Source organism: Maylandia zebra, linkage group LG23, assembly GCF_041146795.1.
Source record: "Maylandia zebra isolate NMK-2024a linkage group LG23, Mzebra_GT3a, whole genome shotgun sequence".
NCBI classification, from domain to species: Eukaryota; Metazoa; Chordata; class Actinopteri; order Cichliformes; family Cichlidae; genus Maylandia; species Maylandia zebra.
In genome coordinates, this window is record NC_135188.1 from 28,278,046 (window position 1) to 28,305,455 (window position 27,410).

At 43.9% G+C, this 27,410-nt stretch overlaps 1 protein-coding gene across 1 annotated transcript; it reads left to right on the top strand.

Annotated features, from left to right (window-relative positions):
- On the top strand, positions 1 to 27,062 carry LOC101483513 (kinesin heavy chain). The gene is made up of 26 exons (XM_004563335.5): positions 1 to 610; positions 4,315 to 4,402; positions 5,217 to 5,290; positions 7,883 to 7,987; positions 8,284 to 8,332; positions 8,415 to 8,470; positions 8,731 to 8,818; positions 9,688 to 9,812; positions 9,914 to 10,018; positions 10,108 to 10,256; positions 12,868 to 13,016; positions 16,450 to 16,631; positions 16,991 to 17,059; positions 17,148 to 17,354; positions 17,450 to 17,602; positions 17,697 to 17,894; positions 17,978 to 18,095; positions 19,239 to 19,303; positions 20,330 to 20,439; positions 20,947 to 21,048; positions 21,132 to 21,192; positions 21,959 to 22,030; positions 22,104 to 22,208; positions 22,325 to 22,541; positions 23,277 to 23,388; positions 23,538 to 27,062. The coding sequence occupies exons 1-25, from the start codon at positions 485 to 487 to the stop codon at positions 23,363 to 23,365; spliced, it is 2,862 nt and encodes a 953-aa protein (XP_004563392.3). The 5' UTR covers positions 1 to 484; the 3' UTR covers positions 23,366 to 23,388; positions 23,538 to 27,062.
- The last annotated feature ends 348 nt before the right edge of the window (positions 27,063 to 27,410 follow it).

A 27,410-nucleotide genomic window follows, 5' to 3' on the forward strand; every position in this document is an offset into this window, starting at 1 on the left:
GCGCGCCCCGATCACCGGTAAAGGACGATGCGGCTGTGTGCGCGCACACCCTCCCCGGACTCGGTGTCTCTGCAGAGCGGACAGCTCCCCGCTCAGTCCTCCTCCGCCGTTGACAACCTAGTAAAAACGCCACGTTTCCGCGCGGCTGTCGATGCCACAGCCGCGGGGCGAGGAGGCCTGTAAGCTCCACCGCAGTCCGAGCTCCAATCCGAGACGCAGCACTGCGGTTTGTCCGCTTTGGCCATGGCGCAGCGGAGGAGGCTCAGATGAAGGACGCCCTGCGCATCGGCTAAAAAGCTGGAGGAACTTTCCTACTGCTGAATTCCTCTGAACACAGATGTGACACTCCTTCTTTAGAACAGGAAAATTCTCGACTAGCTACAGAGACTAAACCGACCAGGCCCCACTGGAGGTCCCTAAACCTCCCTTTGGGCACCACCGGACAGAGGGGGCGGTGTAAACATTGGTAGGAGCAGCAGAAGCCATGGCAGACGCGGCGGAGTGCGGGGTGAGAGTGATGTGCCGCTTCAGGCCCCTGAACGAGGCCGAAATTACCCGAGGAGACAAATACATCCCCAAGTTCAAAGAGGACGACACCGTGGTCATAACGGCAAGTCTGCACACACTGCTGTCACCTCAATGCTGTTTACCTGTGTATGTGTGCGCGCCCAGTGATTTAAAGGAAAATACACCTGCGGACCAGACACGAGTGCTGAGCCATACTGCAAATTTCGTTGTGATCGATATTACCGATACTTATATCGATACTGTTTTAACTTAAACATTTTGTACTATATGTACTATGGGCTATAAAAAAAATAGAAATAAAAAAGGTTAAGACATTTTTCATAGCGCATATTTGAGGTTTTTTGGGTTTTTTTGTTTCGTTTTCACAAAAAATATGTATAAATAATTTAATATGAATCAGTAGGCTTCATACTGAACTTAGAAGATAGAAGCAACAGAGGAGCATCCTATTGCGCTAGTATCGATCTGGCACCAATACTAGCGTTGGTATCGATACTGTCGATATATGGATCGATCCATCCACCTCTACCTAATGCCAAATACGCAGTAAGTCTTTGGTGGTACAGAGGAGCATTACAGCAGCTTGGAAATATTTACTTACTATAAAGACTGCCTCTTTACACCTGTATGATGTTACTTATGTTATTATAACTGATCAAAACTGTCTGATGCACTCATATGTAACATCTCAGTGGTTCTCAGTTGGATTCAGCTCTATGGGAAGTGCCTATACCCATCAGTAGGAATCCTAGGCCTACTGCACCAGTATTAGGCCTGATGTGGGTGCATGTGGGGGACTTTATGGCCCTCCTCTGCAGACAATCAAGGATATTTTTATTTGTTATACAGTCAGCAGAAATCACACACAAATAAATACATAGTGAGGTATTTAAAAGACCAGTGACAGCTGGGAGTCTACTGGTCCTACATGTTGATAGGCCTATACTGTATATATAGCCAGACGTAAGCCAGCATAGACACTGCCTCCTTCAAAAGCCACTTTATAATACAGCCTGCTGCTAAGTGTGTGATTCAGTATGTTATTAGAAATTATAGTATAATTTTATTTACAGACCAATATTTAAAGGTAGGCACATTAGAATACATGTGTATCAAATCAGGTTTTTACAGGAACAACTAAGTAAATTTAGTACTATGTGAGTAATGTTAAGTTCTTTTAAATGCTGCGTAAGTAATTTTTGGTACTTTTAGGTAAATGTAATTTTCGCATCAGTCATTTTTACTTTTGAGTCTATTTAAGTACTGCATGAGTAATTTGTAAATGTAAGTACTTTTAAGTGAATGTAAGTACTGTGTAATATAATATATAGTATAATATGCATGATATGGCCTGCCCCTCAAAAAGTACAGCATACTTATGATATAAGGTGGGCAAATATTGTTGGCATTTCTGTTAAATTGCCAGAGAATAACGCGGTAATTGCAGAATAATTATCACCTTTAAGTATTTGTAGGTAAATGTAATTGCATAATAATTATAAATAAAATACACTGAAATCCCATTTAATTACAGAACAATTACTTCATTAGTGGCAGGGTGAATTAGTGTCACAACCTAACCTCATGCAGGTGATGAAGGTCACTGACCCACTGCCAAACCGGTCCTGCTGCATGGTGTTGCAGGCATCTCCACGTCTGTCGCACGTGCTCAGTATGAGTCTGCTCTCATTTCTAAAGGTCTCACAGGTGGACCTGCTCGTTCATTGGAGCTGCACGACGCTGGGCTGTGAGCACACGTCCCACTACAGGATGTCAGGGCCTCGCGCTACCCTCACAGAGTCTGTTTCCGACAGTTTGTGGTTGAAACACGTAGTCGAGGAGCAAGGTGGGGGTCATTTCGTAGGGCTCTGGCAGCGCTCCCCTTGCTTCTTCAGCACTGTCCGTCTGACCTCCACACTCTGGAGACTGGTTCAAAAACTCTTCGGTGGAGGAGTTGGACAACCTGTGCAACCTGGGGTGAATCGGTCTCTCCATTGCACCTGCTGTCACTGCTGAAATGGACCCACACTGGTTTCTGCTTCCTAAAAAGGCACAGTGGTATCCCTGGAGTTTAACTGACTGCGAGTCATGCTGTGATGATCATGTGTTCCCTCAATATTTTTGAACAGTTCAGATCTCTTATTAAAAGGATCCGACCTCAATCACCTGATGCTCTGACGCTTCAGAAACGCCCGCGTTTATTTTGTACAGGACCTCTGAAAACATGTTCTTTTTATTCTTAGTGAGCCTGTACCTCATGGTACCTCATTCTTATGTATTTGTACATAAATGGATAGTTTTTCTTTTTACATCAGATTTGTGCTTTCTCTGTGACCCTACCATCTTAAAGAAAAAGGTGAATTTTTCTGTAAAGTCTGCTGCAGAGAGAGGGTGACTGAAGACGAAGATGTGTCACCTCCATCAGCAGCCCTCCGTTATCCGTGCAGTTGCTTTAATCGCCCAGCAACACTTTCTCCTCTGTCAGGACAAACTTGCGCACCGCCGCCTCGTGCCATCAATCAGCAGAGCAGAAGCACATTACCGACAAACACACCCGGATACTGTCTGTGTCAGGGGTTTCTCTGCTGTATTTTGGGGGCTCGGAGTGCTGCTGCCGCTGCCTCCAAGTGCTGAGGGTGGCGTTTTTGCAGCGGGAATGAGGCTTTTCCCCTTAGAGCAGGAGTCAGGAGCTGGATGAATGATGGATGGCAGTTACTGGAGCATTTTGAAGAAATGGTAGAGATTTCTGGCCCAGCTTCACCCATTTTCGAGCTGCACCGATAAAGAGAGAGAGGATGAAAACTGATAGGTTAAAGCTCTGAATCCAAAATCCAAAGCAACCAATCACGCATGTCCACAGAAACATCCTCTAATGAGGCAGCTACAAGTACCATCTTTTTTTGTCCATAAACTGGAGAAGTTCAGTTTCTTTGTCCTTTGCAGCAGGTATAGAATTAACTCCATCAGCATTTTGATTGGAGTATATGCTTATATATATGTATAAGTATATAAATGAGAGGAAGACTCAGGGAGGAACAGCTGGGGAAACACTGTGGAAGCTTATTGACAGAAACACGAGATCCAAAAGTGAAAAATCACCACTCGATTCAAAGACGTGATGCAGGAAATAAAGGCTACGGTAAAGAAAGCATAGAACACAGGAACCCAGAAATCCAACGACACCAGGAACGACAATAAAACCTCAAAAGAAGCCCAAACTCATTCACTCAACAGACACTTTATTAGGTACACCTTCCTCGTTTCTCCTTAAGAGCTGCTTTAATTCTTCATGGCACAGATTCAACATGTTGTTGGAAACATCGTGCAAAAGTGTGCCAAGAAAATATCCGCCCACACCATTACGCCACCATCGGCGGTGTGAAGCGCTGATACAATGGCAGGTTGGATCCATGCTTTCAGAGTGTCACCCTACCATCTGAATGCTGCAGCAGAAATTGAGACTCATCAGAGACTCTTAAATATTTGAGCTAACGAGCAGTTAAACGAGTGTACCTAATGAAGTGACTGGTGGGTCACAAAGAATTCAAAATAAAGCAAAACAAGTCGGCGGTCTTTGTATCCATGTTTGCATCCTTTTCCCAGAGTGTTTGAATCTTCGTGCCAAACCCCCTTATCTGGTTATTTCTAACAGTATATCTGCATTATTGATACAGTTTGGTGAATCATGTTTTAAATATCACGGGCGACTGGGAACAGCTGTGTTCGGTGCTGCGATGACTCTGAAGCCTGTCGCTGTGTGTTTTTGTCTTTGTCATTGTGAATCAGGGCAAACCGTACGTGTTCGACCGCGTGCTGCCTCCCAACACGACGCAGGAGCAAGTGTACGACCAGTGTGCCAAGCAGATAGTGAAAGGTAAGAAGCTTTAAACTGAGGAAGCATAGCTCTTTATGTAACCGTCATCTATCGAACATCTGCACACAAACTTAATCTGCTCTTCATCCTTTTTCATTGTTGCTTTACATAATGGAGCCATGGAAATGAGTGTTTCCCGGAGCAGCAGGGCTGATGCTGGAGTTTTGGGGGGCTGACATTCATTTTTAGGCAGTAAAACTACATCATTACTATTAGATATTGTATGCATATGTACATGTAATATGTTAGAGTTGTATTCATAGGCCAGCTATTTAAAAATGTCTCCTCCCACCAGGGTTTATATGTTCCAGCTGTATGCCACGAATCCATGAATTTTCTTCTTCCATTCCTGCCTGGCAGCTCCATCTTTAACATCCTTCGTCTATCATATGGGTTGTCCCTCTTCTGCACATGCTCAAACCTTCACTTACCTCTCTAACTTTGTCTCCAAACCCCGAGCTGTCCCCCTGATCATTTCTAATCCTGTCCATCCTGATCACGCCACACCTCCTATACACTGAAGGTAAAAGCACTTCTGCACAGGACACACCTGTGCGTCCTTCTCTTCCAGCCTCCTCTCTCCTCTAGATGCATTTTAGGAGTTGAAATGTCCTTCAACCCAGCGTACAGTTACTGGTTTCTAGTATAACCTCTGAAAAATCTCTGCAGGTAGCATCAGTAGATGGATGCGCTAGTGTTTATAACTGTGAAGGTTTAGTGCTCATTTACCGGAGAAGCGGGCTGGACTGTGTCTGACTGTGTCTGACTGTGTCTGACTGTGTTGTTGCACCCTTGTGTCTTTGTGCTACTCCAGATGTGCTGGGTGGCTACAATGGGACCATCTTCGCCTACGGGCAGACGTCCTCCGGGAAGACCCACACCATGGAGGTAAGACGCTCATTAGATCATGTGTGCTCTTAAACCCTAGTGACCAGATGTCAGCTGCAGAGGGGTTTCATTCCTTTGAAGTTACAGCTTTTTTACATAAAGGTGACTAAAGACTATCAAAGTGACAGCAAATACTCTCTAAAGCCCTTTGTGTAAAGACGTGCGGTGACTTTTATTTGGAACTTTCAAACAGTTGGCGGATTAGAGCACAGCGGGCGTTGTGTAACAGGCTTACTGCCAACAGGAAACCCACTCAGGCTCGTGCGAGGGGTAGGATTCAAGGAATCAAAAGCTAGTAAGGTTAACATCTTGGAAAAGCCTTTAATCATCACGTCCAACTCAGCGTGTGTTTTAAAGGAGTGAAATTGAATGAGTAGAAAATGGTCAGAGGAGCTGTTCGTCATTTCGACATGTCACCAGTGTAACTTCAGCTCGGAGTCTAATCCTCAAGCCTGGTTTTAATTCTCTGATCTGATCTCTGCTTCACCCTCTTTAAGTCAAACTTTTAAGTCCACTTCTGAACCCAGATGTTCTTTTTTAAATTTCTTCATTTAAAAAGGCTTTAAAATTGGGCTTTGCAGCCCCAGGACCTGGGTACCTTGCAGCCATTGAGTCGACCATGAATTCGTCTCGATACCAAAATATTCTAGAGTAAAATGTAAACTGTCCTGCTACGTGAAACCTTAGAACTGACAGAGGATGCACTTTCTTTGCAACGCGCCTGTTCAGCTAATAACAATGAAAATCAGTTTAAATCATATAGCACAAGGTCATGACAACAGTCAACTCAACATGCTTTATATCGCAACATCCTCTGTGAGCAAGCAGTTGGGGACTGTGGGTAAAAATAACCCGCCGTTTATAACAGGAAGAAACACGGCAACATGCTGGAGCTGTTTGGGGAGTTAAGAGGAAAGAGAAACGAGAACGAGAAAATAGTCACCATTTGTTGGTCACCAGCGGACGTTTCAGGCTCCGGTTGCCTAGGAAACCCTCTAATGTATTTACCACCCTCAACATATGGCAGCATTAAAGAGCCATGTTACACACATGAAAAAGACTGACCCTCTACAGTTCGCATACCGCCACAACAGGTCCACTGATGATGCCATAGCCCTGACACTACACACTGCCCTGTCACACCTGGAGAAGAGAGACACGTATGTGAGAATGCTGTTTGTAGATTACAGCTCAGCATTCAATACCATCGTTCCCTCAAAGCTGGACAGGAAACTGCAGGATCTAGGACTGAGCAGCTCCCTCTGCAGCTGGATCCTTAGCTTCCTGTCTGACAGACGCCAAGTGGTCAGACTGGGCAGCATCACCTCATCCCCCATCACACTGAACACTGGTGCTCCACAGGGGTGTGTACTGAGCCCTCTCCTGTACTCACTCTACACCTACGACTGCACAGCCACTAACAACTCCAACATCATTGTGAAGTTTGCGGACGACACTACAGTGGTGGGTCTTATCACCAATGGTGATGAGACGGCTTACATGGAGGAGGTCAGCGCCCTGACCCACTGGTGTCAAGACAACCATCTCACCCTCAACGTCGCAAAGACAAAGGAGTTGATAGTGGACTTCCGGAGGTGCAGAGAAGTACACACCCCCATCACCATCAGCGGCGCTGCTGTGGAGAGAGTGAGCAGCTTCCGGTTCCTTGGCGTACACCTGGCTGAGGATCTTACGTGGTCAGTACACACAAACAAAACAGTGAAGAAGGCGCAGCAGCGCCTCTTCTTTCTCAGGAGACTGAAAAGATTCGGCATGAGCCCCCGCATCCTCAGGACCTTCTATCACTGTGCCATTGAGAGCATCCTCACTGGATGCATCACCACCTGGTATGGCAACAGCACCGCCTACAACCGCAAAGCTCTCCAGCGAGTAGTACGGTGCTCTGAACGGATAATTGGAGGTGAGCTTCCCTCCCTCCAAGACATCTACAGGAAGCGGTGCCTGAGGAAAGCGGGGAGGATCATCAAGGACTCCAGTCACCCCAGCCATAAACTGTTCAGACTACTTCCATCAGGAAGGAGGTTCTGCAGCATCCGGTCCCGTACCAGCAGACTGAGAGACAGCTTCTTCCATCAGGCCATCAGACTGCTGAACACGTCATAGACACCTCAGCTTCACTACTGGAACTTCAACATTATGCACTCCACACTGTATATAAATGCCACTTGTTTTGCACATATTCAACTCTGTATATTTTTATATATTTTATTTATTGTTTACTCTATTTGATTTGTAAAATATGTGTACACACACACACACACACACACACACACACACACACACACACACACGTAGAAAAATATTTAGTATACAAATCCAGAAATGCATACACTATTATATATTGTACATATATTTATTAGTTTCAGATGTAGCCATTCTTGTATTTTGCTTGTTTACATTATTGTATTTTGCACAACTCTGTTGCTTGTGAAGCTCGAACACAAGAATTTCACTCACATGTGCTGTACCAATGTACCTGCACATGTGATGTGACAATAAAAGTGATTTGATTTGATTTGACTGCAAAAACTGCATCGCTGTAGTATAACACATGACTGTTGTTGTGTTCAGGGCAAACTGCATGACCCGCAGCTGATGGGAATCATCCCTCGCATCGCCCGCGACATCTTCGACCACATCTACTCGATGGACGAGAACCTCGAGTTCCACATCAAGGTGAGAACAGGAGTCATTCACAGTTTACCTCCTGAAAAATGAACTAAATGTCAGGTGTGAGCCGCTGCACTGGAGACCTGCAGCCTGTGGCCGTCTCTGAGATGTTTGTTAACAAAGTCTGTGAAAGGAAAAGCACACACAACCCAAAAATGTTTTATGTGAAATAAAAGGTAAATGATTGAGTTTACGGTGCAGTAAAGACCTTAAATCTGACAAAGTGAGGAAGATGAATTCATGTTCAGGGCAATGAATTAAAAGTTTTTAGATTTGTGAGACAGATGCGTTTCTCTATGCAGGTCTCTTATTTTGAAATCTACTTGGACAAGATCCGAGACCTGCTGGATGGTAAGAGAGGCTGTTTATCTGAAGCACTCAGCAGTCTGTTTTTCTTAAACTGTGACTTTTGTGATCTTTTTTCTGTCTGAAGTGTCAAAGACGAACCTCTCCGTCCACGAAGACAAGAACAGAGTGCCCTATGTGAAGGTTTGTGAGCTGAGCGAGAGCTGTGACACAGTCATGTGAAGAGGTTTATATATTTAATCTCCCCGTGTGCCTGAGCTGGAGCTTCAACTCAGCGAATGTTTAATTTTAGATGAACGAATGATTCAGTTACCGTTTTAGTCGTGTGTGCAGGTTTAGTACACCTAAAAACCTTAAAACTGCGATTTTTCGGTCTTTTCTTTATCCTGTAATCGATGCTCATGTCCACACTGGCTGCTGCAGGTCATGATTCTCCTTTTCAGGGCTGCACTGAGCGTTTTGTGTCCAGTCCAGAGGAGGTGATGGACGTCATCGATGAGGGCAAATCCAATCGGCATGTAGCAGTGACCAGTACGTATTTTTATATGTCTGCTTCAAAAGCGGCACATTTTTAAAAGGTTTCCTGGTATTCATTTCTACACTCACTGACCACTTTATTAGATACACCTTGCCTGTATCATGTTGGGACCTTCTGTTGCCTTGAGAGCTGTCGTGAATCGTCATAGATTCGACAAGTTGCTGAGACATTCCTCAGATTTTGGTTCACACTGTAGAGCAGCTGGTCTATCCACACAGACTCTCTGTGGTGGAGCTGTACAGCATCAGCAGCTGCTTCACCTCCAGTTTGTTCCTCCCGAGAAACTCTACAGGAGGTGGAGTCACTGTTGGGCCTTCCTCAGCACTGTAACTGTGTCTTCTGACCAGGAGAGGTCCACAGTGATATAAGGCCCCATAATTTGAAAGAGGAAACCATCGCCATGCAGTCACCTTTAATATTGAGGAGGGTAGGGGCAGTTTCTCCCTGAAGTCGATGATGACCTTCTTCCTTTGTGTTGATGGACGCGTTGGCTCTGCTCATCCCTGCAGGCTGAGGTGGTGGGAGGAGGTGGCGCTTAAAGTCAACAGGTTCTGTGTTTATGGAAGTTAGGCGAGGGGCAGCCAATCTGCTTCGTTAGAAGCTGGGAATTGTTCAAAACTATTTGTATGGAGTCCCAGAATAAACACAAAAGGTCCTTTAACCTCTTAATATCCATCAAGTTAGCGGCAAAGCCCTAAAAGTCAGGATTTTAGCACAGCTCCTGAAACTTCTTAAGGAGGCAGAAACACCTCAATATCTAGATTTAAATGTTTTAATTTCACCTGAAATCTTAAAAGAAGATAAAAAGCCTTTTCTGGTTTCTTTTCTGCGGTTGTAATGATTTTTTTGCTTAATTTTGTAGACATGAACGAGCACAGCTCTCGCAGCCACAGCATCTTCCTCATCAACATAAAGCAGGAAAACGTAGAGACGGAGAAGAAGCTGTCTGGGAAGCTCTACCTGGTCGACCTGGCTGGCAGCGAGAAGGTTGGTCCAAGCGAGATCAGAAACGTGTCGTTAGGGTTTGCTTCAAGACTTTCCTGAGCTGTAAAGCTGATTGATAACCTGTTCGATCGCTGTTTGGTCAGGTGAGCAAGACGGGAGCTGAGGGGGCGGTGCTGGACGAGGCAAAGAACATCAACAAATCTCTCTCAGCGCTGGGAAACGTCATCTCAGCTCTGGCTGAGGGCACCGTAAGTCCATCCCACTTCTGTTTCGTATGTAAGTGAAGAAGTATGAAATATTAGAAAACCTCAGCACAGCTGTATTTTCTTTTCTTCAGAAAACCCACGTGCCGTACAGAGACAGTAAGATGACTCGGATCCTGCAGGACTCTTTGGGAGGGAACTGTCGCACCACCATCATCATCTGCTGCTCACCGTCCATCTACAACGAGGCCGAGACCAAGTCCACGCTCATGTTTGGACAGAGGTATCTGCGAGCTCTTATGTCTAATGTACTCAGTGCCAAAACAGGGCAATGTTTTTTACTTTCTTTTTTCCATTTTTTCCATAATTAATGCATAAAAAAAACAACAGAAATTTTAAAAAGGAGTCTTTCATCCTTTAAACAGCTAAGATTTTACGTACCACCATATACAGTTTCATCTGAAGTAACCACAACCACCTCATATTTTTAACAGAGGAAGAGAAACACAAAAAAAGTTTCCTCCTTCATAGCTATGTTCATCAAAGACCTCCAACTACCCTGCCCCTTCCCTGGTACTGCTCCCCGAACCCACTGCACCTCTACTCCTATGCAGTGGAACCACATCCGCCACATACTTTCAGATACTTTTTGTCCCACTTCTTCTTTTGTCCAGTTTCCTCTAATTTTTTAAGGCCACACTGCACACACTGCTCATATATGTCAAGTTTTTAGCTAATAGCTCTCTGGGAATCACCTTGTTGATCCAAAAATACTAGTTTATGCCTGTCAGACTGTGTTATCTTTGGTATTTTTCACAGATTCAACCAAAGAAATTGGAGCAAATTATGATTAGACTGAGGCTACGTCCACACGTACACGGGTATTTTTGAAAACGGAGATTTTCCGTTTTTGTTTAAAAAAAAAAAATCCCGTCCACACATAAACGCAAAAACGAAGGAAAACGCTGCTAGGAACGTGCCAAAGCAACAGGTGGCGATATATTCCTAACTGTGTAGAAATGTTGGCCAATCAGAAGTCTAGAAGCCTGGGTGCGAAAGAGTAGACAAAGATGGCTGAGTACTATGTGTGGAGGGACAGAAACTGTGTGTGTATATGTAAGCATGTAAACACTACAGAGAGTACAATTAACAGTATTTTGTCTAAGTACGCCATTGTAGAAATTCATTTCACCGAAACAATAACGTGGCGCACAGTGTGACGTCAAAAAACCTTTGACCTGCGTTTTCTCTGTTTTCCTCATCCGCACCTAAATGCAAAAACTGAATTTTCGAAAATCTCCACCCTGGCAGGAAAATCTCAGTTTTCAGTGACCAAAAACGGCGTTTACGTGTGGACGAAAGGTGCAAACGCATAGAAAAATCTGCGTTTTCAAAAATACCCGGGTACATGTGGATGTAGCCTGAAAATTAGTTTAAAAAACAGCCAAAGACATTCAGAAAGCCTGGAGAACTGTTGCTCGAGACCACCTTAAAAATGACAAGAAAGTCTGACTCAGGTTATATAAACCTTTCCTCACATACAGCTGTTACGAAGCAGGAAACTGGATCCTCAAATAGCTACAAGACAAATTTTTTGCACTTCTGCAAACGAAAAACGTAACAATTACAAAAGAAAAAGCTAAAGTCAGTTTTGAATCAAACACAGAGTTGCTGTTTGTGTTTGTGGGAGAGTATCAGTGTATCCAGTCCATCTGCGAAGGTACACGGTGACTCATTTGGTGCAAACTAGCAAACAGATGGCTCTGAGATTCCCGCTGTGCATCTGGGTTTATTCTTATTTATAGACTCCGACACTGCCGCCTTCTTGTTTTCACGTCATGTAAAACTGAGAATAATGAACATTTTCTATTTTCTACACAGTTTTTTCCTCACACTTCATTCTGAAGCACATTTCATTCATCTGCTTCACTTCTTTAGATGTTACAGTTTCATAAAAGTGACGCGTCTGTAAAGATCCTCGACAGCAGCGATGTAATCATTTATTTTAAAAATCAAGCTGAAATCCACTGAGCCTTGATCAGTGAGTTCAGACTGAGCAGTGTCACAGAGGCTGATCACTGTGCAACCATCTGCCCTCGGCTAAGAGGAAATTCAATTAATTAGGAGATTTCCATCATGAGAGGAAAGATCGAGAGGGGCGGAGGTCCTCTGGGAGAAAGCAGACTCACACATGTAGCATGTGGAAGTGACTGTATTAGGTGGAAAGGTAGAAAACACACTCAGAAACAGCTGTAAAATGTGTTGCTTTATTTCCACTAAGACAGCAAAAACATGCTTACCTGCAGGGAAAAGGGAAAAAAGGCGTAAACTCTTGGATGCTCCGACTACTTTCATCTGATCATGCTGAATGTTGCAAACTTGCATGGTCAGATGATCAAATTCCTGCCTGTGTGGGGTTTTTTTGTAAGCTCTTGTTTTCAGCAGATGATTTTTAAAGAAGTAGAAACTAAGTAGTGGAAAATAAACCTGAAAATGTTGCTTTTAATCATTGTAATCAGGGGTTAACTTGACATTTGGTGGGCAGGGGAAGACTGAGATCCTGTGTAGCTGTGCAGCAGGAATAATCACAAAGAAGTCACCAGATTATTAGTTTTCTTTGATTTAAGCTGCTGAATCAAACACACTTTAATAGATGTTACATGAATGTGGAACATAAAGGTGGAATTTGATGCCTAAAACTTAATCCCAATCTAACCCCTGTCCATTACTGTAAGATGAACCACACTTAAAGTTCAGCTCAGTATTTTGATTCGATTACTATATTAACTCAATGAGCTGGAACAAACTGTCAATAGAGTCCAGAGAAGAAGTCTAACAATCAGGCACGATGAGATTAATTAAAAGACTAATGCTTACTGTCTGTGTCCGCTCAGAGCGAAGACCATCAAGAACACAGTGTCTGTGAACCTGGAGCTGACGGCCGAGGAGTGGAAGAAGAAATACGAGAAGGAGAAGGAGAAGAACAAGAACCTGAAGAGCATCATCCAGAGGCTGGAGGCTGAACTCAACCGCTGGAGAAACGGTGAGATTAAAGCGGCCTGCAAGGGCTGATTAAAAGAAACAGCTGCTGTGAGCTCCTGAGTGTTGATCGGTGGTTACGCAGTGGGATGTTGGGTTTTTGTGACAAACATACATTGTTGTTGTATCGTACAGCTCCACAGTAAGTTATGAATAGTTAACGTGCTGCCTTTCTGCTTCCTGTGCACTCATTTCTATACCTTTAAATAAATGATATTTCAAAGGGAACCCACCTTCTGTTGCACAGTTGCTGCTTGGTGGGACTTATTACAGAGTCCTGATTAACAGACCTCAGCCTGAGATGTTTACCAAGCTAATAAAGAGGCCCTAGTTTTACAGCAACTGCTTTGTGAACGTGTGATGGGAAGGTGGACGAAGGGTGGGATGGACAGTCGTGGTGAAGACAGAGCCAAGAGAGAGTTTTTGATTTAGCAGGCGAGTGAGCCACGGTCCAGCCCTCACCGATGGCCATGAGCTCTGGGTAGTGACTAAAAGAACAGGGTTGTGGGTACAAGCTGGACTCCCCAGAGGTAGTTTGGTGGCCTCCTCGACGCCTCTCTTTGGAGTTCTTCTGGGCACGTCGACCCTTCAAGAACTCCAGAGGAGGTACGGAGAACAGAAGAAGAAGCTCCTCTGCCTTGCCTCCTTAGTGTTAGAGATCCAGCAAGGTTACGTTCTCGTGCTGACGCTGTTCGGCATCTCCTTCCCTACGCCCCTGAACTATCCTTTAGGTGCCATGATTTCGTATCACAGCGGGACCTCCAAAGCCTGATAGATTGGTTTACCCAGACCTGTAAGGACTTTGGGCAGACTTTAAAATTAAAGGCTGAACTTGCACCAGGCAGGAAAAAAGTGCTCAACACGTTCTATTTGAGACGTCTCAACATGAGAAACAACCACAATAAGGGGATATCAGAGCACCCCATCCAACTGGTGGAGACGTACCACCTGGGAAGAGACCCTCGATAGACCCAGAAGTCACTGGAGTTATTAAATATTTCATCTAGTGTTGATGAGGAAAGGACGTCTGGAAAGACCTGCGCAATCTGCGACCTGACTCTGGATAAATGGAGGGAAATGGATGGATGTTTTGTAATGACTCACAACACAGAAAGCAATCAAAGTGGAACATCATCAGCAGCCTCCTTTCCTTACATCTTAACATGTGAATACCTAGCAGAGCGTGGCTACTCGTTCACCGCTCGTCTGCTTATTTCTCTGTGCACCGAGGTCTGAAGGACCTGAGGAGTGGTGACGCTATTTTCCTGAGATTGGATTGGTCTGTAGGAGCTGTTGCTCTCCAATCTGGAGCATCATCAGCTTCAAAAAGTTGAAAAGCTTTGACACTTTATCACCCGAGTATCTTACAGACTGTCTGGACTTTTTGTCATATTTGGCTGTAAAATTACAAAATAATTCTCATCTTACATGAACCATTTAAATTTCCGCTGTAGCTCAAACTGTGAAATGCACATAGTAAAATCTAGGAGTTGCTGATTTTTCTGTGTTCAGACGTTGTGAATGCTTTGCTATACAGTGATACGCCGAATATTCCAGTAAAACTCGCCTTCTCTTTTTTCTAAAACCGTTTGAACGTTCATTTAAAATGAGTTTTATTTATACAGCGACGAATCACAACAACAGTTCCCTTAAGGTACTTTATATTCTGTAAGATGAAGACCCTAAAATAATACAGAGAAAACCTCAGCAGTCAGACGACACCCACCCTGTGAGTAAGCATTTGGTGACAGTGAGAAGGAAAAACCCCTATTAAAGCTATCAGAGATTAAAATGAATTGCTGATGATTAAATAGTGCAGTAGTGGTGTGTACTAGTAGCTGCTACTTTGTTTTTAGGAGACTTTGACCTTTGACCTTTGAGAGTCAGATGCTCTCTGTGACACACACACACAGAAAATGTTTTTTTCTCCATGCATGCCAACAAGCAGAAATTTAAAAAAAGTGGGCGGCGGCCTGAGAAACTCGAGTGTCATTAACCGCACAGGCTCTTTTAGGTAGCTGTGTGTGCACATGCTCAGTCTGTGACGTCTGGAAATCACATGTAATTACTGCTCAGATTAATCTGCCGCTGTGATAATGTGTGGGGTCTGATCGGCTCACGCCTTGTCCTGCCCGAATGCTGTAGATTCTGCATAACCCCACCATGAAGGACGCCACGCTGCCTGTGTGTGTTTCCCCACCACACTTCCTCCCTCTCTGCTGAGACTGCAGGGTCTCCTTCACAGCATCCTCGCCCTTTTTCCCCCATTTCTGTTGCATAGTAACCACTCCTCCTCCTCCTCTCAGTCCTTTCTTTGCTTTAATGCCTCCCCGCCTTCACCCCCCTCCTCCCCCTTTCTTTCTGTGGCCATTGTTGCATTTTAATGTTTAATTCCCCTGTGGATGCTGATAACACTCCCCCTCCTTAGCATCAAATCAGCTCAGCTGCAGAAGCCAAAGCTCCTGACATGTAAATGCAGCGCTCTCACACACACATACACACACATCATGTTGATACAGTGTTTGTGGTTTGAGTCAGCCGCTGGCTTCCTGCCCTGCCGTTTAAAAGGAAGCAGCTCTCCGCCTCCTTCAGTCTGTCCTCGGCTCCATCTCCTCATTAGCTGCTGGCTTTTATCACCAAACCCACAGTTAGAAAATCAATAATCACACAAACACTGGTGAAGTCAGCATGATTTCACTCAGTCAGTATAACTGATGCAGTTTTCTCCTGAAGGAAAATCATCAGAATTGTAAAAATAGTAATAATAATAGTAAGTTGTGTGCTGGCTTACAAAAGTAGCCAGCCCCCAAACCTGATGTTTCAGGAAATGCATCAGGTTTATTTTAATTATCTGATAATAACTTATCTAATTTACTTTGATAAACTACAGTATCCTGGTGTTATCTTGACTGCAAGGCAACAATTGTTCCTTTTATGTTAAAGGACTGCTGCCAGGATTTACTACCCTACACGCACGTTGCAGATGATTAATTTGGTTTTGTGCATTACAGTAAAACGTCTCCACTTTAGTCTCTAACGTCCAAAAGAATTTGTGGTTTGTTCAGATGCATCTTTGCAGACCCTAAGCTATGCTGCTGTGTTCTTTTCAGAGAGGTGAACCCTTCTTCCCACTTCATTTATGAAGCCTGCTTGAGCATCAACATCTGGTTTGTTACTTCAAAATGCGTAAACTGAGGCTTAGTTATTGCACTTATTACAGTATTTACACTTTTATCGTGATTTAAAAATTCTTCCACAAAATTAAGATTATATGATGCGACGCACTGAGGCATGATGTAACAACTATGGTGCTACTCGATGTGACACCATACCACAACATATGGCACGATCAGAGTGTTTAAAACGTCGTCACACTAACATGTGTGAATATAATGGATGCATGAGTAGAATATCTAACAAGTGAGTTCCTATCGCAGGGGAGAACGTTCCTGAGGAGGAGCAGCAGAGCTCTAAAGATCAGAGGAGCGGCGAGCCGTACGACAACACTCCCATCATCGACAACCTGCTGCCAGCCGGAGGAGGTGTCTCCGTCTCCGGTGACGAGAGGAGGAAGTACGAGGAGGACGTAAGGAACCTGTACAAACAGCTGGATGACAAGGTGAGCAACAGGACGAGGCTAAAGCTGGTTTATTGTAAACATGTCACATACAGCTATCTCAGGATGGGTTTTATTCATCTTCTGTCTGGAACAAAGTGTTCTAGCTCCTCCCCCTTCCTTCTGATTGGCTGCCCCTCATAAAAATAGATTTGAATGGCAGGTGGTTCACCATATATGTGAACCACCTGCCTATATATATATCATATAGCTGATATATACCTATATGATGAACCACAGAGCCAAGAGTGTTCGATCAGTCTGAAGCCTGAGCTTTGGGCTCACAGGGATTACATGTACACATACTGCCCTTGTTATTTAAACAATTCCTGAAACTCTGTATATTTTATTGCCGCTGACAGGATGACGAAATTAACCAACACAGTCAGCTGGCGGAGAAACTCAAGGAGCAGATGATGGATCAAGAAGAGGTTTGTCTCCCAGCTCAGGTTAATAGTAATGATAGAGCATGCCTGCGTATTTCCTCTGACACGTGTTTTTTTTTAAAAATCTGTGCAGCTGCTGGCGTCAACACGACGCGACTATGACAAGATCCAGGAGGAGCTGTGCCGGCTGCAGACGGAGAACGAGCTAGCCAAGGAGGAGGTGAAGGAGGTGCTTCAGGCCCTGGAGGAGCTGGCAGTTAACTACGACCAGAAGAGCCAAGAGGTGGAGGAGCGAAACCAAGCCAACGCGCAGCTTACCGAGAAGCTGCAGCACAAGACGGTGGGTCGTGACTTTCCTGAATACTACTTGATTACACATGAAGTGCAGCGATGCAGAGGCATGCTGACAGGCTGTCTTTGTGGCGGCATCCTCAGGCGCTGCTGTCGGTGCTTGAGAGGGAGGTGAGTCAGCTGCAGGAGCTAAACGGCCTGCAGAGAAAGCGTGCTGCCGAGGTCCTCAACCTTCTGCTGAGAGACCTCAGTGACATCGGTGCCATCATCGGCACCAGCGATGTCAAGACGGCTGCGGTGAGCACCCACGTCCACATGACAAAAACCTTACCAACCTTACCCGAAACAGACACATGACCCTTTAACCCAGCCCGTCCTCCTTCCCTCTCAGTGCTCAGAGATGAAGGGGAACGGCTCGGCGCTGGAGGAGGACTTTACCGTTGCTCGCCTCTACATCAGCAAGATGAAGTCCGAGGTCAAGTCTTTGGTCAACCGCAGCAAGCAGCTGGAGAGCGCCCAGGCCGACGCCCACCGCAAGATTCAGGCGAACGAGAAGGAGCTGGCGTCCTGTCAGCTGCTCATCTCCCAGGTAAGCGTCACCTGACGTCGTCATGCTAACAGAGTTCTCCTGGGGTTTGGTAGAGTGTCAGTCACGTGTTGCTGTCCCTGCAGCATCAGGCCAAGATAAAGTCTCTGACCGACTACATGCAGAACATGGAGCAGAAGAAAAGGCAGCTGGAGGAGAGTCAGGACGCTCTCACCGAAGAGCTCGCCAAACTGCACGCTCAAGGTCGGTCCTAGAAACCTCCACAGACTCTTAAAAACCAGACTCATTTATACAGTTAGGCAGTATGAGCACAGCTGACATGTCATCCCACCCCGAAAAAAAGAAAAGCTCAAAACAACAAAGACAAAGATGTTTCTAATGTATGAGACACAACTTTATCCTTTTAGTTGTTACTCATTCAATAACCATTATTTAATCAGTGTGTTTTTTAGGTTTTCTTTATACCTCAGTTACACACAAAGAAAGCACTGGAAGGTCTTTAATTTGAACTTTATCCATCACTGGAGTATCACATAGATTAGGACTTAACGACACTGTGTCTTACAACATGCAGGGTGCTCTGAGCACGAGTGGCCAGTATATTATGTCTGAGTATCACCACAGGGGCTAAAGTGGGATCTGGCAGGCGGGGGGACCTTAGGATCAGGTGCATCAGTGCTGTGTGGTGAAAATAATTACTCAATAATAATAATAATAATAATAATAATAATGATGATAATGATTATTATTTGCTGCTCTATCACTAGCTAGACACTGAAGTATCACAACTACGACTTCATTTGCATCTGCACCATGAACGCATCACATGAAGGTATAAGTGGGCTGTGGGATTTTATTATTTTATTATTACTGAGCAAATGTGTCCATGCAGTCAGTCTGCAGCACATAAGAAATAATTGCCAGTAATGTGCATTAAACTGCCATTCTGAACCTTTGAGGCCGTCTTTAACCCCTGCATCCACATTAGTCAAATTTCACATGTGTATTGTGTGTGCACTGTGTTCATGCGTTCCAAGCATCATTACACTTTCTTTGGTTTTTGCTTTTGTGGAAGAACACAGTCACCTTATGACATATCCAGGCGATGGATGTGATATAGTCTTGCACATCAGAGTTTTTTTTTTTTTTACGATTAAGATGAATTTGACAAAAAGGGTGGGCTGAGTAACTACGCTATGAAGGTGAGGGTTTGTCTTTGGTTGTGTTTGAGTCTGTGAGTCTATGTTTTGACCCCCGGTGGGAAGTCTTTTGTCTTGATTTAAATTGTCTTTCAGTAAAATATCTCATAGTTTGAAGTTTGAGAGTTTAGCTTTGTGAGTAAATTTGCCTGCAGTTTCTGACACAGCACAATTATTCTGTCTTTAGAGAAAATGCACGAGGAAAAGGAGAAGGAGGACATCGGCAGAGCGGGCGGAGACGATGACATCAAGGTAAAAAAAATACAGCACAAAATTGATTTTGATTTTTACAAAATATTAAAATCTGGAACCTAACAGAGTTCAGCACAGTCTGAACTCTGTTAGGCAGCTTTCTTGTTGTTTCTTTAAGTCGTCTTCAGGAATAGTTCTCCAGGCTTATTGAAGGACATTCAAAGCTCTTCTTTGGATGTTTCTGCCTTTTGTTCTGTTCTCTGTCAACATGATCCCACACTGCTTCAGTAATGTTGAGGTCCGGGCTCTGGGGAGGCCGATCCATGACTGATAGTGCTCCACTGTGTGTTTTTACTGCATTAACAATGTGTTTGAGATCATTGTCACGCTGAAAAATGAAGCTGTTGACAATCATATGCTTTCCAGATGATTTTGCATGGTGTATCAAAATCTGATGGTGCTTCTCTGTTTTCATAGTTGATAATTTTAACAAGGTCTCCACCACCACTGGCTGAAATGCAGCTGGAAAAATGCTTCTAAAGATGATCAGGTACAAGCACTGGACTGCAAATGAGTGAAAAAGCAGCCAATGTCCAAATAAAACCTTTGAAAGAGCTTCAGAAAGCCTGAGAACTATTGCTCAAAAACAATTGAAAAAAAAGAAAATCTGGCGGCTTGGAAGTAAAGCGTAAAGACATGAGGGTTGATTCAAGACATTTGTTCATATTTGTTCATGTTGCAGGTCAGATTGAAGGCAGGAGATCCAGTAACTAGTAGTTAACTACTAGTAGTTAACTACTAGTTACTGTTAACTAGCTAACTAGTAGCTGAGACACTTCCAAGTAGCCAGATTTAAAGTGTTAGACCTAATACAGTCTAACACAGTCCATGTCATAGGTTTATCCAGTATTTAAGTGCTCCAGACTGACCCAGAAAAACGAGCAGCTTCTAACAGGAAGCTCTTGTATTTTGGATCATGGATTTGGGATTATCATAGGGTTATTTTAGTGCGTCATGTTTCTGTTCAGTGTCCTCTGAGGGAATAATGTTGCCAACCTCAGCTCTAATGTGTTTTTATGTCTTCAGAAAACGCTGGAGGAGCAGCTGGAGAACCACAGGGAGGCTCATCAGAAGCAGCTCAGCCGCCTGCGGGATGAGATCGAAGACAAACAGAGGATGCTGGACGAGCTCAGAGAGTGAGAAAACATCAGCAAACGCACACACTGACGCACACAAACCAACTCTGAGGATGTAACAGCACAGCAGGGGGGAGACGATGGGAGATTAGGGGAGAGATATCACAGGGAAACCCACAGATGTGCTCAGGTTTGAAACCGTTCTACACAAATCCTGATCTTTTCAGACGAGCTCAGGCCATGAGCAGATACACACATATACCCATTTTAATATTCCCCTCAGCCCTCAGAGTAGGGATTTCCACTCAGGTTGTCTTCAAAGGGGGACTACTGAGGAGAAGAAGCAGCTCAGAGAACAAGTGCGAGCAAGGAGCTGCTGCCTGAAAGCGATCAAAGATCTGGGCTCAAAGTCAGCTTCTGCTTCAAAAGAAGAGTTAACATGACTAGAAAGTGACTTTCAAGGCCTCAACCTGCAACTTTAGAGCCTCCAACTAAACATGCTTCGATTCCAAACCACATTTTCTGAAACTAGAGAGCGTATTTATTAAAACAGTTTCTCCCTCTCAGTCTAAATCAGGGGCTGTTACTGGAGCAGGAGCGACTCATGTCGGATTACTACAAACTGCAGGCGGAGGAGCAGGAGAAGAATGCAAAGCTGGAGAGGCTCGTGTAGGTGAACACAAGCATCTTAGAGTTAATTTGAGACAATAAAAGTGTCACATGGTTTGATTATTGCTCTGTTTTCTGTACAGGCTGCTGAATGAACAAAGGGAGCAGGCCCGAGAGGACCTGAAGGGTCTGGAGGAGACTGTGGTGAGACTCAGTGATGGCCCCATAACTACTCTCACCTTTGAAGTCACAGCTGTTCTAACCTTAGATGTCTGTTTAGTCACATAGCAAAGCAAAGAAACTGCTGGAAGTCTGCACCAATGCAGGCTTACTCAAAAACAGTGCTTTGTAATATATTTAATGAGAATAGAGGCAAGTCAGAGGATTAAAGAAATGTTGTTAGTATAGTGCATCTCATTGATCCAGCTGTTCACAACTTCATCCCAAAGAGTCGTTCGGACATATTTCTTAAAAGTGCACTTCTTTTTCTTACATTTACATAAAAAGGGGAGTTTCAGTGATCGAGCCTCAAACGGCTGTGATTTGATGCTGTATAAATGGAACAGAATTTAATTGAATACCCTGAGTAGGGATGGGAAGCTGGATACTGGTGTTTCAACGCTGTGTTGAGCTTACGAAGCACTGATCTGAAGTGCCGTTCAAAACACCCACTTCACATGACCATGGCTTTTTCAGGTTTCACCCTAGGTTTGGCCGATGGTAGAATAAACCTGATGACATCTTTAATTCAGTTCAATTTAATTTAAGAGTATTTACATACAAATGAATTCAACTGAACTGAATTAAAAGGAAAAAACCAACAGTCTGATGATTCCCTATGAGCAAATACTTGGCGACAGTGGGGAGGAAGAACTCACTTTAAAAAGGAAGAACCCTCTGGCAAAATGTAAATCCCAGAACTATTATGTGGGTCTAACTTCCAGCTTTCACTCCCTTCTTGTTCACTCAGGCCAAAGAGCTGCAAACTCTGCACAACCTGCGCAAACTCTTCGTCCAGGACCTCACTGCACGGGTTAAGAAGGTAGATCTTTTTACTGTTGACACATACGACTGGTCGTTTAATGTAGTTTGATGTAATTTTCCTCTATTATAAGAGTGCAGAGCTTGACTGTGAGGAGGGACTCAGCAACATTGCACAGAAACAGAAAATCTCATTCTTGGAGAACAATTTGGAGCAGCTGACTAAGGTCCACAAACAGGTACGGTTGCTATACAGAGGCTGAATCCATAAAAATATTATAAAACAGAAATGCTGAGCGCTGTGAGATACAGTGCGATAAAATAATGCTCAGTAACTTCATGCCGCCGCCCTCAGCTGGTCCGGGACAACGCAGACCTTCGCTGCGAACTGCCCAAGCTAGAGAAGCGTCTGCGAGCCACGGCCGAGCGAGTCAAAGCGCTGGAGAACGCCTTGAAGGAGGCCAAGGAGAACGCCATGAGGGACCGCAAGCGCTACCAGCAGGAGGTGGACCGCATCAAAGAGGCTGTGCGGGCCAAGAACATGGCCAGGAGGGGATACTCTGCACAGATCGGTGAGGTTTTACTTCCATTTATTATTTCACTGAAATAGATGTGCTCATGTGACAGCTGTCGGACAAAGAAGACCGGTTCACACAGGGGTGAAACCTGCCACCAGCACCGTAGCTGAACCTGGACACAAATACATTTCCGAATGAGTGATAGTGTTTCTAGATAACTTCTATATGTTTAAATAACCATCTTTACGCTAAAGAGTAGCAATTTAAATTGGTTTTGCTGAAAGCATGCTGATTGGCAGGATTGTTTCTGTGGCCTGGACACTGATGCTTTTGTTGCTGTGCTTTTAAAACACAGATTACAGCCATTTGTGTTGAGAACACTATTGCAAATAGATGCTTATCAGCACAATCTGACTCAAATATTTGCAAAATTTTCCAATTTGTCTGAGAGGGATTGTAGTCAGCCCAAGTCAAACTGCAATTTTAAACCTGTTTCATAGTACAGATTATACCCTGGTGACTGAGGTGGGGAAGAACTCCACTTTAACAGGAAGTGACTTCCAGGAGAACTATACTCAGGGAAGGGCAGTCAGGGATTCAATCCCTCTGAGAGTAGCTTTTGCAGTTGATATTTCAACCAGAAAAATTGAAATATCTGAGCTGGTTTAAACTTGAAACAAACAAACAAAAAAATAAAACACTGGATAAAAAAACAGACCTGAATATGGATCCCTGGGAGAAAGATAAATCAGCCAATGGATCAAGATGTTCTCTTTTTTGTGTTTTCAGCAAAGCCTATCCGGCCCGGACATCATCCACTGTCCTCCCCGATCTGCAGCTCCATCAGAGCCGGAGGTGTTGATATTCATAACAACTGAACCCACAACAGCAACATAATCCTGTGAGTGCAAAAATCTGTTTTCCATTTTACGAAATATAATTTCCTTTGCTTGTCTTACACATGGCTACCACCAGGGGGCGGTTAACAAATATATCACTTACACATAAACTGGATATAAGACAGTCTCAGAGATTTGCCTCTTGTTGCAGACGACCATAAACAACTCAGTGCATGCTCACCACCCCACCTGGATCCACAAGCAACGCCCCTCCTCTTGGAGCACCAATGGGAGGCCTTCACGACAGACTGTCATCGCTCGGAGAAGCACCATCCAAACATTGTGTAAATACTGATGAGACATATTTAATTTGCTGAATGTAGATCTCAGAGGCCTCGTTTATAACACATTCGCTGTTATAAGTTTAGTTTTCTGGATCTTCTGATGGTAGATTGTCGTTATTATGCAACAGGGCAGCACGGTGGCACGGTGGTTAGCACTGTTGCCGCACAGCAAGAAGGTCCTGAGTTCAATTCCAACATCAGGCCGGGGTCTTTCTGTGTGGAGTTTGCATGTTCTCCCCGTGTTTGCGTGGGTTCTCTCCGGGTACTCCGGCTTCCTCCCACCGTCCAAAGACATGCAGCTTGTGGGGATAGGTTAATTGGATAATCCAAACTGTCACTAGGTGTGAATGTGCGAATGAATGTGAGTGCGAATGGTTGTCTGTCCCTGTGTGTTAGCCCTGCGACAGACTGGCGACCTGTCCAGGGTGTACCCTGCCTCTTGCCCTATGACAGCTGGGATAGGCTCCAGCGCCCCCCGCGACCCTGAAAAGGACAAGCGGAAGCGAATGGATGTATGGATGGATGGATTAAAAGCTCGAAGTTTATAAGTGAGGCCCTGTATTAGAAATGAAAATGAAGCTTAAGTTTTAGGTTTGCGCAGCTTTACAGGAGAAGGCAAACATGTCCGTTTTTAGATAAGTATTGTTTAACGTTTTAGGAAACAACTTGCTTTTTTCCTTTTTTTCCTCAGTCGTCATGATGACAGAAGTGACACCACTCGAGTGTATCTGATCAATATGAAGCTACAGCCAACAGACGGTTAGCTTAGGTTAGCATAAAGACCAGGGAATGGCAATCACAGAGATCTTTGGTCCTGTACCCTATATACCTCTTTGCAAACAGCCACTTGTCATTAGGTTGGTGGAAATACACATTTTTCCCTTGTGATCCAGTGGTTGCCAGATGATTGCTGCCTGGTCTCTAGGCCTATGTGGCTGACGCTACAGCAGCATCCCTCCAAAATGGCAGTCACACCGAAGACAACAGTTTACTATGGATAAACGCCTCATCCCACTCCGTAGCCTAAATGGCGACCATTAGGTTGATAATTGCTCCGAGCTCTTTATGGACAGTGTAATCACTAAGTGTGTTAACTACAACTCATTGCAAAAAAATTTAACACGCATAATCAGCAAATTACGCCCCAGCTCATTTACATCAATGCCTGAAGATGATTTCTGCTGTTAGCTGGGTAGCCCTAACATGCATGCTACCTGCATATTTTGGAAAACATCTACAACTTATTTACAGATCCTGAATTGAAAATCTCATCCATATTTTTTAGAAGTATTTTAACTATGGACCAAAAAATTGTACCCACCAAAAACAGACTCACTACAAGCTACTAAACTGTAAAATGATGGCATGTGACATAAAACATTAATGTATTATTTATAATATAACGGAGAAGAACTACTCTTCCCGCAATCCTTAACTGAAACAGCGGCATCTCTGATTGGTGGAAGTTAATAATAATAATAATGGATTGCATTTATATAGCGCTTTTCGGGGCCCTCAAAGTGCTTTACAAGTTGCTGTTGAATGACATTGACCTTGGAAATGTGTAAACCCACAAACATCAGAATGGACGAGTTGCAGTCAGGAACATAGCACCATGCCACATCGATAACTTGGCTACACTTGACCACTCACGCACAATACAAACTACAAACACTAAATTCTAGAAGGCTGGAAGTCGGTTGCTATGGAATCTAGGATTTGATTGTATTATTGGATGAGTAGTTCTTTCACTGTTAAAAGTCATTATGTACACCGCAGTGGATTATCTACTAATTGGAAGGTCAGTGGTTCAACTCCCGGCTTGTCTTGTGTTCGTGTTAAAGTGTCTTTGGGCAAGAAACAGAACACTGAGTGGCCCCCAGTGCATCCATGAGGGAGAATGCTAGGTTCAAAGCACTTAGATGCAGTGAGTGGAATATTTATTTCTGGAAACAGAACTTAAAATAAAAATGGCTGTTTCACCATTTTAACCTAAGCTAACTGCCTGCAGGATGTAGCTTCATGCTTACTTTTATGGATGTGATTTGTTTCAAAGCAGGGCCTTTAAGTTTCTAACCTCGGTGATGTTGAAGGTTGTTGCTGGAGCTGGGCAGCAGAAACATGCTTCCACACAACTGTCTTTGCATGTGTCTTGTCTTCCATATTTTATAACTTTTGTGTTTACACTTTTGTTTGATTACAGGTGACAATCAATAAAAAGAAACCCTTTGATTTGGTTTTAGAAAACATGCTCTGGGCTTCAAAAAGATTTTTCTTTTTTTGTCGTTTTGCAAAGAGGGATCTCATACAATTAAATTGCGCTGCTGTAGCTCTTGAGGAACACTGACCAGCCAATCAGTTGCTCCTAGGACTATGAGCCTGGTTTATAACTCTGGTTTAAAGCTGATTTAAATTTTTTCTCCCCACACAATTTCAGTGTCTGGATTGTTGTAATAGTCTGCACTCAATCTGTAAAGTTTCTGATTGGCCAGTCAGAGTCTTTAAAAACAGATTCAAAGGCAGAAAAAAGGTTTTTCCCCTCAGGCCAAAGTAATTAAAATCTCAGTGGATAAGCTGGATAAGTTTTTGCCTTTAGAAAACTGAAATCATCAAAACAGCACTCCAGCTTTAGAAATGAACACATTTCTCTACATTGACTTGTGACTTTGTAACTTTCTTTTTTAACGTCAAGACTGTAATTTAACGAGGCCTCTTGACCCTTTAGTGGTACATTAGACGTTTGTGCTGCTTTCCTTTATGGTGCCTGTTTAACATATTTTTATGTACATTATTGTCTCAGTGTAAAAGGCCCAATTACAGTTGTTCTTTGGTTATAGTCTACCATTTTAGTTTCTTTTAGGTATCAAAGAGTAGCAGTCATCAAGCTCGAGGACGATACCCTACAGTCAAGCTTGATGACTGCTACTCTTCTAATGACGACCCCCACCCTTTGAATTAGCTTCTTGACCAGTGGCAGTTATTGAGCTTGATGACTGCCACTATTCGACCAGTCATTGGGCTGGATGAGTGCTGCCACACTTGACTGCTACCCTGCTGAACATAAGGCTGACGCCTCGGGTAGGACTGGGCCTTAGTTGTGCAATGTGACTTTCGGGCTAGTTGCTTTTGTTTCTGTGGATGTTGCTGTAGAATGTTACACTTTCGCAATGGCTTAGTTGCAGGACAGCAACAAGCACAGACGACGAATAAGTGAATGTAACTGCATGGACTAGAGCTTGTTGTGTTAAAGGCATGCTCAGGGAGGGCAGTTTCTGTACAGGATGCATTTACCTCATCATGTTGTACATTTTTTGTTTTAGCTGTAGCATCGTGTATCCAAATATATATCTTACAACTGATGCAATTAAATCTAATAAAGATAATCTATTTAACTTGCTTTTTTTGTGTGCATTTCAAAATTAGAAGAAAACCGCAACTTCCAGGTGTCTCATCGTGATATTGTGGAGGTATGTAACAACGACAGGAGAGGTCTCAGTGTCTCACTCCAACAACTTTATTAACTGACAGAACTTCACATATAGTCAGCGCCAAAATCTCCACCCCCACACTTCCTTTCAACTTGTGTGTGAGTGGAGCCACCTTGTGGTCCGCCACACATACCCCCCCTTGAACACACAGTCAGGTCTCCATTCAGTCCAGGACCCTGGGTCTAAGCAAACGACCCGCACGACTGAACCTGGGAGGGAGAGAACAGGCAGAGGAAGGTCCATCCTGTGAAC

Bases quoted from the DNA above. Each gene is read 5' to 3' on its own strand.
- LOC101483513 (XM_004563335.5), top strand. From the start codon at position 485: ATGGCAGACGCGGCGGAGTGCGGGGTGAGAGTGATGTGCCGCTTCAGG. The intron at 17,355-17,449 runs GTGGGTCGTGAC...CGGCATCCTCAG, and splicing joins AGAAGCTGCAGCACAAGACG to GCGCTGCTGTCGGTGCTTGA. The intron at 18,096-19,238 runs GTCGGTCCTAGA...TTCTGTCTTTAG, and splicing joins CGCCAAACTGCACGCTCAAG to AGAAAATGCACGAGGAAAAG.